Source organism: Taurulus bubalis, assembly GCF_910589615.1.
Source record: "Taurulus bubalis genome assembly, chromosome: 21".
NCBI lineage: Eukaryota > Metazoa > Chordata > Actinopteri > Perciformes > Cottidae > Taurulus > Taurulus bubalis.
In genome coordinates this window covers 3352568-3363600 of record NC_136609.1, presented here as the reverse complement: position 1 = coordinate 3363600, position 11033 = coordinate 3352568, and the positions used below count along the sequence as shown (strand labels likewise).

General features: G+C 44.6%; 1 protein-coding gene across 1 annotated transcript in view; it reads right to left on the bottom strand.

Annotated features, from left to right (window-relative positions):
* Nucleotides 1-841: 841 nt before the first annotated feature.
* ncam2 (neural cell adhesion molecule 2) overlaps nt 842-11033 on the bottom strand; it is a gene marked incomplete at both ends in the record, with an annotated part of 216418 nt that continues 206226 nt past the window's right edge. The window contains 2 exons of the mRNA XM_079236580.1: nt 842-956; nt 8482-8689. Coding sequence (XP_079092706.1) covers nt 842-956; nt 8482-8689 — 323 coding nt within the window. The remainder of the gene's footprint in view (nt 957-8481; nt 8690-11033) is intronic.

The window sequence follows — 11033 nt, the reverse complement described above, 5'->3', positions numbered from 1 at the left end:
GGAGGAAATAAAATGCATCTGAGACCGGGATGAATAAAGAGATGGAATATTAAAATAACATGACACGCATGTTGATGTATTTCTCGTCCCCTTTGCTCGGCCTTGAGACATGACACCACTCGTTTTTTTTCATTACTCAACACGGAGGAATAAAACATAATTATGCACACGTTTGAGAATGAGCGTCAACAATATTCAGAGTCAATATAAAAAGGCTTCGCTAACACGTGTGTGTGTGTGTGTGTATTATGCCGTTATATACTTCCTGCAACACAAACTATGATCCATAGTAGCCCTTCAGAAAGCATTATTCATCCAAATGTCAAATTCCTCTCGATAATTAATCACCAAATCCGGTTTGATACAATTTGTTCAGCTGTAGCCGGACACCCGGCTCGGCTGTAAAAGAGGCTGCTGCAGTGGAACACATGGAAACAGGTTTAAATGGTGGAGATGCGTACTTTGTGTGAGGAGTCCAAGTGGGGGCGGATGTGTCATTATTTAACTGCGTGAAAGTTCTATGTGGGTTGTAAAAGAAAAATAATCCAGTAATGAAGCAAAGGAAATACAATCATTGATCAACAAGAGCCTTCCACTGATGCCATGTTTGTTAAGAACATGACACATTTATCACTCAGGGCGTCTAAAAGGTTGACCCTTTCTCTCTATTTTCTCCCTATTATTTGTATTTACACATGCCTGTCACTGGGGCATTGTTATAAACAGATATGGTATTTTACTCCACTATTTTCCAGCGCTGTAGTTTCTCTGGGTTTTGGTCTCGTGATCCGAATGTTTCTTTAGGTGGCGAGGCGCCGCCCCCCCCCTTTTTAATTTTTTTTTACGCTTTGCTGTCGCCGGGCTTTGTGTGGATGCTGTTGTCGCCGTGCACTTTGATTTCAATCGTATCCGGCTTGAGAGACTCTTTTCCATTTTCTTCCTTCAGCGGTAGCTTCCTGTGGTGGGGAGAAAGAAAAAAAAAGCAAAGAGAGAGTGGGAGTTATTTGGATTTGCAGCGCGGACGCATCGCTGCAAATTACAGGAACTTAAAGCACACACACAGTTAATGTGAACAGGCACAGACTCGTGAGTGACCACCTAGAGGATGTTTTTGTATGAAGCAGGCACATACAATAAATGCTCGCTAAATTAGAACTGAATTACTGCCATGAGAGGTGTGTGGGCTTAATGGGTTTCCTCCACACGATGTGTACGTCCTGCTTAGAGCCCACCAGTAATCACCTTTCTAGACCTTTTGGTGCTCGAGTGAGTGGCGCCCATCGGGATTAATAAAGAGGAATTTAATTGAAGTGAAAAGGCAGCAGGGATATTAAATATAAAAACCTCGACAGGGCTGCACACAGACCTAAAGAAACACATTATTCATATTCATGCTTCACTTTGACCTGGATGGCTGGACACCACAGACAGTAATATATATATATATATATATGAATGAATGAAATATATATATATATATATATATGCTGACTTTAAGCACGAGATATAGCGCTTGATTACGATCAATGCATCTAAAAGGGGATATTTTATATCATTCTGTGGCTCCAGACACACTTGAAAGAATCTGAACTAACACTTTCAGTTACTCCCTTAATGATTGATTAGCTTACTTTTGGTAACCTCCATCACTGCTTTTTGCGGGTGAAAACCCCCTGCAGACGAGCCAACCTTTAATTAATCAGCTCTTTAATCTTCTCCCGGTCTTATGCAAAGTGTTTTTGCATCTTAAACCTAAACACGCGTGAGACGCAGGCCGCCATCGATCCCAAATTTCCCCCCAAAGTCCCAGGAGTACTGATCCGACTCCGGGTCTCCGATATATAAGAGAGCTGCCGAGTGCGGTCTGGTACGTGCGCTGTATTTAAAGTTTTATTTTACATATAAACACAAGTTTACAAGTTTACTCCTCAGCTATTTAATGGGAAAAGTCTCTGGAGATGGCACATTAACTGAAAGCCTGTCTTAAAGCAGTGTAGTTTGAAAGACAAGGACATTTATATTTAGATATGCTATCAAGCTGCATTATGGGAGACGTAGGATTTATTTGGAGCTTGACCAACACCAGAGACTAAAAGTCTGGATCGCTCCGTATCAGCTGCTTCAATTTAGAAAAATGTTTTGTGAAATTGTCCCTTGACTTTCTGGAAGTGCAGTATTAAATCACCAGAGGACACCTCAATGGGAACATGTCGTTCAAAACTTATTTGGCAAACCCATTATTGCGTGCGACTTTATTAGAAGTGGGCTTCAACAGATCCTATATATGGATCTAAAACATGAGATTTGAGGCTTTTAGCGTGATTATTACCAGAGAACCTCCACATTTGATCAAAATGTCACTTCCAGAACATCCCGCTGGCTTCCCTTTGTCCCGCCGCTCACTGTTCTCTACGCCGCCGCCTTCTGAGTGCTGCACTCTCATTTCTCTGAATAACATCACCTCAGAGCTGGCACGTCTCCCATTTGCGTTTGATTCATTTTGTGCGAATAAAAAAAAAAGAAGAGATAAAATATACATTGGTGTGTTATTAAGCGCGAGTCGTCTTGATTGGCCGGCCGCCGCCGCCGTCTCCGGCACGCGCGCTCCTCTCTCATCTAGTTTCCAGTGATTCAGCGGGACGACATCACAGCTTTATCTTAACGATAATGTGGCCGCAAGATGAAAATCTAACGGGGATGAATTTCCAATGATATGATGAATGAGAGCTTTTATCTGCATTCGGCACAAAAAACTAATTTATCCTATGTCCGTTAATACAGAGAGTGGGAATGGAATAATACGCCGGCATAATGTGACTTAAACAGCAGCAATTTCCAGCATTTATTACAGCTTGGTATGAGGCATGTGCTTTGTTTTAATGACACACATTCATATTCTAATTCTACCGCCACTCAAACTGTATCTGGACATATAAAAAGGCCCATAATTAATAATTATTTTAAAAAGCAATATAAATCACCCGTCTATGCCATTGATGTTTGAATGCTCTATCTACTCAGTTGTAATATTGAATGCATTTAAAATTATTTATCAGCAAAGAGTCAATTATATTTGCTGCAGCCACTAAAATGCAGCAAAGCAAAGAAAACATAAATAAAAGTCAGAATATGAAACGTGGAAAGTTGCCTATCTTTTGTCGTTTCATAATGGAAATAAAGCCCCGTGCCGGATTTCCAGCTCGGGAACGTCGTGAGGCAACATGTCCAACAACAAAAGACACAAACAATAAAACATTGAAAGTGCAAAATGTGAAGATATTGAGATGCAGCTTTTTCTTTTGCACATCAAAGCTCCAGCTTCCTGTCTTCTACGGTGCATCTTTTGGGGAGAACCGGCTCCACCTCATTGATTAGCTCCCTTTAGCCGAGGGCTGCTCATTTCCCAGAGTTCACTGGGTTGTCCCGCTTCTTATTCCCAACTCCTGTTAATCATTCAGGACGTGTTCGTCACCTTGCACGAAGAGGCATAAACCATCCGACCGTCGATGCCGCTTGACTCCAGGTTCTGCTCTATCTCCCTCTCTTGGCCATAAAACTCAAAAATAATTTGCATTTTCAAGGTTTCATGCGCTCTGACTGAGAGCGAACTCAAAAAATATTTAACTGAGCAGCAGAAAATATGAGATCTAATGTCTTTGGAAGTTTGGTGTATTGATCCATGAGTGGAATTTAAAACTTTGACTCTAGCGACGTAATATTCAACTTAAATTGTATTTAATGAGTTAGTAATGCACATCATGCATGTCATGGAGGTTTATTCTTTTAATAAAGTATTTATAGCTCTAATTAAAGCCCCAATGGTGTCAATATTGGATCTTTTTATGACATAAGCAGTGAATAGTCCATTTTAAAAAGGCACAAACTCATCTCCAAACAGTCATACTAGATGTGTACCAACGCCAAGGGGTTCCCTCTGAGATCACGGATGTAGAACAGAAGCCCTGCGTGGTACTGAACTGTCGTAAGCCCAAATATTGCAGCTGGCCAGAGGGGGTTCCCCTTCGGCTGATTGGTGGACGGTAAAGAACCAATTTCATGTCCCATTAGCTTCATGCAAACCCAGATTGGACGCAGGTTTCCTCAACATATGGGAAGGCCTCTCTCTGGAGTGCGGATGCCAAATCAAGGACAGCGCTAATGAATCCAGTGAACCAACATACCAACACAGTTGGCCATTAAGAAAGTTGATGCACTGGGGAGGTAACTGCTGACGCATCAGATCTGGATGCAGCACACTCCATACTTTGCTGCCCCTCCGTGAGATATTTTACAGAAGTAGCACCGACTGCAGGAGATGTGATTTACGATCCCTTTGCGTTCTTCACACTTTGCTAAGGGAAGTCTTATCTGCACAGGCAGCTGCTCAAACCACACATATCCCTCCACATGTTGCTCACTATATCTGCAATTATTCATCAAAGATTCACTTTGGGCGCATAGAGCGATGGAGAGTGACGCAATTTAACGATTGAATTGCCGGAGTGAATTTTTTCCTTTACTCATAATAAATACATGACACGTGTGGTATTTGAAAGGGATTCAGCTCATCATAAAGCCTCTTTCAACACATCTGTTGATTCAAAAACTAACGGGGGCGGGGAAAAATAGAGTCAACTGCACCGCTCTCATCCCAACCGACACAACAGGGACTTCTTTGGCTAATGAAACTCCACATTCAGACTATCGAATACTTTTTTCGTCCCCGTCCCCCCGGGTTCAGTACATGTGTGTGATGTTCCTCAGGCAGTTTGTGCAACAGCTACTCTCTCTGCACAATGGCTCTCCCTCAGAAGTTCCATTCAAAATAGAGTTTGCAACACAAAGCAAACACAAAGGCCTCTTTTGATAAGGCAGCTGTGCATGTTGGGCCGCGGAGATGCGAGGGCGGGAATGCAGATGTGCGCCTGCAATCTGAGAGCGTATAAGTGACTCCAGAGCGACTTGTTATGAGCACAAGGCCACAATGCAGCGAGGGGGAGTTTGTTTACACTAAATCTTTACGTTTACATTCATTTTTTTTATCCGACACCCCGGATCTCAGCGTGAGCTGCCGTTCACACGGGGGATCAGAGACCTTGATACCCGAGCTGGCGAAGAAACACGCATGATTGTGTGGGAAGAATATATGGAAAGTCTCCTTCCAAGGCCAAACACATCTGTGCCTTTTTTTATATTACTTATTATTTGGCAACCAGCTTCCTGTTTTCTCCAGAGTGCCGCAAAAACACACTTTAATTAAATGTCAGACATCTATCTGAGGCTGCCACTCCAGAGTTTGAGATGCAAACTGTCTAGTTCCTTTAAACAAAAGTTTGCATAATCAAGAGTCTCTGTCGCGCTGTAATGATGTGTCATTGTATTTATTCACAAGCATGATAAAGTGGAGGAAATGCTCTTCTTTGCATAATAAAATGCAGCTTCTGGACACTCACTGCTGTGTTCGTGCCACATTATACAAAGCAGGGGCCGAGCTAGCATCAGCTGTCAAGCTGGGATCTGAATCATGAAGAATATATATATATGTATATATGCAGATTTGTTATCAAAGTGCATAATTCCAGATTGTTTCCACACCGAGTTCCTCTCTTCATACTGTTGGTGGACAGACAGTGATCCAAGCACTGTGTACATAACACAGTTATCATATTGCATCTCAGATTATGTATTTGTGTGCAGTGTTTGGCACTCTGAAATGTTATTTATTTCCTCATGTCTATCGCTGCAGGATACAGGAGCCGTGTCTACGATCCATCACCCTGTTATGAATGAATGAGCCATCACCAGAGAGCGAAGACGCTCCAAAGTCTGTCAGTGAGCGTCTCTTCTTCCTCCTCTCACCTTTGACGTCCCCTGTCATTTAATACGGCGTCATATTGTGTCAAATATATGGCCTTGATTAGTTTTAGGTATATATTTGGGCCAGAATGTGGATTAAAAATGTAATTTGAAGCATTCAACATGAACTTATTCGCACAGAACTCGTCACAAAGTTCTGTATTCAAGTCTAGACTGGCGCTGGCCCTCAGGTGTTGGGGTTAAGGGCCAGGATGGGACTGGATTTGCCACTGAGACCATCACCAGCAGGAGAATATGACGAAAAAAATCCCTGGAGACAAAGCTGATGAAAAGAATTATAGGTAATGAGCCTTCTCAAAGACTTGAAAGTAAAAAAGTAGATCCCTCCGCCACTTGGTCTTAAAGTGTTATCCAACAGCCGGCATGGAGTCAGATCCGCTGCTCTTTTTCCTCCCACTGCCTTCTCAGGAATTTACACTGGGAGTGAGGTTTGACTCAAGTGAAGTCAATGGGGTCACTGCAAACACCTTTCAACTTTGTTCTTCTTCTGAGGCAATTACAAAGCCCAGTGTGTGCCCGCTGACCTCTGCGTAATTCGACAGATTCATAATAGAGAGACGGCCTCACGTCCTCCGTCAACTGCTCGGCTCCGGCGCCACATCGAGGCGAGAAAGCGACCGGCGCTGACCTTGCCGACCCAGAAATCAAATTCTTAAAAGTCTTGTCACCTCCGGATTTCCACCCCTCACACACACACACACACCTCTCATCTCCTTAACACACCGGTACAAACAGCCTCTAATCTGTGCCACTTATCACCGTGCACGCTCCTGTCGATATCATCGATATCGCCGCGCGGCGTTTGCAACTTATTATCACGCAGCATCTTCAGACGGGCACTATTGGCATCCTGCAGACTCAGTGGGAGGATCCCAGCTTTATATCATCTCATTATACGCACTCCATCTCAGGACTATTAAACTGACTTCATTCTCTCCAGTAGCTCAAAGAACAATTACATTTTTATACAACCAGGCCGTCATTCATAGAAAGTTATGGAACCAATTGCTCTGCATGTCACGTCTCCACATAGATAGGTGATAAAAGTATTTGCACGTTCTGAAAATGGGCATCGGGTCACCTGTAATCCCTCATTGCACTGACTATGGATGCCTCCCTCATTTAAACACATCTAAACTATCCCTTTAAGGCCAGCTAGACTCGACACCCCCGATGATGTCATGGGGCTCATCTCTACATGAGCTAAGATACTTTTATATTCATATATTCACAACAGAGAACCTGAGTTACAAACTGCTGCTGAATGGTTTTAAAGATGTAGGGATTAGGGTGTCAAAAAAGTGCATTATGGGAAATGTAGGATGCAGTGTTTGTGGACCTCGTGGACCCCTTCAATTCTTTTAGATTTCTGTTACATCTTAAAGTCTCATTTGATCTTTAATAATGTGTTTGCAGCTGCGCTACCTTCGCCATTCTGCCTGCGATTTACGCGGCGGTCAGCTCCGTGTGCGAGTCTGCTTTGTGTTTGTGACGCGGCCGCGCTAACCCAGCACTCTAATGCCGCCATAAAGCAGCCGTAGTAGCGCCTGTAAGCGCCTGTGAGAGTCGAGGCACAATTCACGCTGTCTGGGCAGGCAGGCAGCCACTCAGCCCTCCAGCGCCGAGAGCTTAGTGACTCAGCAAAAGTCAACCCCCGCCCTTCCTCTTCCTCCTCCTCCTCTCTTCTCTGTGTGCCCTCTCTCTGCATCCCAGACACAGGCTGGCACACTGACAATGTTAACACCAAAATGGCATCGCCTGAGGCCGATGAATCAGACTCTGTGGGCTCTCGGTTTGCTTTTTGCACCCTGCATTAAATAACGCCGACTAAATCTGAAACGCCAGTCTGAATTTCATGGGCGGCAGGTTTTTAAATTGCTGCCTGATGAGGAGAACAAAATAAAAGCTCGTCTTGGACATGCAGTACTGTGAGACGTCTGCGGGTCACTTATAGACTAGGACATGCATGATCTATATCGATACACAGAGATACAAACAGGAAGCATGGGAGCACATAGAGTTGAGATTAAATGCATGCACGACATGAATGTACACACCAACGCATGCAAACGGGACTCTCCCAAGGTGAACTCACTGCACAGACGGGTATGAGACGCACTGATGTTAGTGAATAAGACATAATCAAAGACATACTGTGGTTGAAAAGGTGGTTGGGCGGCGGTTGTAGGTGTACCTACAGTAAATGGTACAAATAAGTCTCCTTTTTCTCATTCACAGTGAATATGTTGAAGGCTGCACATGTCTCACTGCGCTATTCATGGTTGGTTGAGAGCATAGAAAATGAAAAACTAACACTAACTAAACTCCCTGGCACCATTTAAAGAGGAATATGTCAAAGTCCTCGACAAATTGAAGTCCTCGTCAATTGCTGAGAACTTTTATTCATTTTTGCATGTCTTTGTATCCATTTATTCAGGTTTTTCCACTGCACAAAGTGACACAGTAGAAACAGCAGTTTGCTTTGAGACACGCCCACAGCAGAGGATGCACGACCTGGCGACACATCCCAGCTGTCACAGTAGTAGTAGTATCACAACCTTTGATTTGATTCAATACAGGAAGAAAAGAAGAAAAACCACTCACAGGTAGGCGGCCTTGCCCTCCTCGATGTCTTTGCCCTTGCCGCTGGTGGAGCTTTTCTTGCTGCACAGCGTGCGCGTGATGCACATCAGCAGGCCGCAGTGACGCAGGAAGAAGCAGCTGACGTCCACCAGCACGAGGAGCAGCAGCAGCGCTCCCAGGCCCAGACCCACCACCGTGCCCAGCCCCATGCCGCTGAACAGGGATTCTGCTAAGGCAGTGAAACACACACGCAGACACACAACACACAACACAGGGGGGGGGACACTGTTAGCAATTGTGGTTCACGTGCTGTATGACGCACACGGAGGTCGCGAGGGGTCATCACTGGTGGACCTGACTCCTCTCTACGACCTCCCAAAAGCAGAAGAAGTTGCTACTTTGAAGACCACTTGAAGGTCAATGAATTCCTCCGCTTGCCAGTTGGACGGGTTCCAACTTCTAGATGAGTCCTGATCCACAACGGATGGACTCCGGGCAATCCTCTGTGGAGCGTCTTGATTATTAGCGTGAATCCGCCAAATCTTCTTCAAAACAAACGGAATTTCAGACTCACAGGCTTTTTTTTTACATGCATTCAATGGAATAAAAGGTTCCGAGACTTAAATAAACGATTAAAAGAAGAGCTGGAACAGGTGGAAAAGGCTTTACTTGGTGCTTTATTTGTTTTAGCACAACCTCTGAGCATTTTCTTGGCTTGAAACTACTGATTGAAATAGTTTTTCTTCTGTATTGACCCTCGAGCGCCGCGTCTTCACTCTCCATCATCGCCAAGCACCTCTGGTTTCCACAGGTGCAAGAAGTTGCGTGCACTCTTCAGCTGTATTTCAAAGCAGCCGGCGTCAGCATCACCATACTGATGCCTCTTATTCCGTAGCTCGCAGCACTAAACACATTCACGTGGAAAGCAAAGTTAGTATCTTCAGCTAAAAGTTAAAAATGCCTTCAATCAGAGCAGAAGAAGAAACACACACGGCGAGCTCTGGGCTCGGTCGGGAACAAGCGGCAGGGCCCGCATTCAATTGAAAGTAATGAGAGAATGAAGGCAGTGCAGCAAAGAGAGGCTCCCGGTGGGAACGGCTGAATGGAGTTGTGCCCTTAAGTGATCCTGGGGTTGAGCAAACTGAGCATCCAGCGTAGCGTCGGCGCTGACAGCTGGAGGTCAGACCTTGCCAGGAGTAATCAGCGACGCAGGAGTGAGCGAGAATGAACTTTCCTACTTAAGGAGGCTCGTACGCGGGCGTCCAGCAGCCTGCGAGTTAAAAGGAGGATCAAACATCGATATGAAAAGTGCGAGCAGCCGGAGAGACGGCCGGGCAGTGGAGTCTCGCACCGCCGAGTTAAAAAAGACCCCTAATGTGCTGCAAGGCAGTGAGCTGAATACAGAAGATGTTTGCTTTTTTTGTTCTTTCTTTCTCACACGTTCCCAAATACATTCAAGCCTGAATGTTGTGTGATTTACTTCAATTCGTCAAGACTTCTCTGTCTTTTGTGGCATGAAAACTAAGTATTCCTCAAGAATTCAAGGTAACGCGGGATGAGTTATTGATATCTAGGCGACTGTGGCTCAGTGGTTAGCATGCCCGTCTTTCAATCAGAGGGTTGGAGGCTATGCTAGTCCATGTCAATGTGTCCTTGAGCACTTAACCCCTAATTCTCCCTGTTGCTGTGTCTACGTGTATAGAGCAAAAACATGTAACTCGCTTTGGATAAAAGCGTCAGCTAAAATGAAATGTAATATGTAATAATGTAATCTAGGCGGTTGTTGTGAGGGCGAAGCGTTCCTTGAATGCACTTCCACTGAATTAGAAGAGATTCCAGAGACGGACTGAAAGAAAACGGGTCAAAAGGTGTGCAGGAGCCAAAGATAACTGACTTTTAGGCACTAAAAAGCTCCAAGAACGTTGGGTCCTACATTCCCCACAATGCACCTCAACAGTCTTTCATTTGACTGCATCTGTCTAGGAAATGTCTGTGTCTTTCCCCCAGTTTATGTGTTAAAAAAAAGACATTATATTATATTTTACAAGGCTGATCTTTATGTGTATAATCAGTTGAGTGTCTCTTTAAGAATATAATCTCCAAACATTTGGACAGCGGCACAGGTATTCAGGAGTTTCCTGTCCTTGAAGCCGTCCGATCCAGCACATTGGACTTGAAATGAAACACCGGCATTGATACGTCCTCAAATTAAAACTCACAGCTCCAGTTTTCCAGTGTGCCGGATGCACGGAGCCACAACAACACACTTCCAAAGACTCGGCTGCTCCGCATTGCAAGCTGTCACCGCGTGTCACAACCCAAATGGGTCTCGTGTCAGCGACTTTGTTCTCGACTTAGAGCTGAGACCGCAGACTGGCAGCGAGTCAAAGCACAGGGAGACAAGCGGAGCGAGGGAACCTCGTGGCAAAAGGAACTCTAATTAAAACACTTTGCGTTTTTTCTTCCTTTCATTCCCGCGAAGCCGTGGCTGTGGGATTTGAAACTCGCAGGCCGGATCAATATTTCCCCGAACCGCCACGGGCTAGTTCTGCATCTCACCTCTTGAAAGTTTA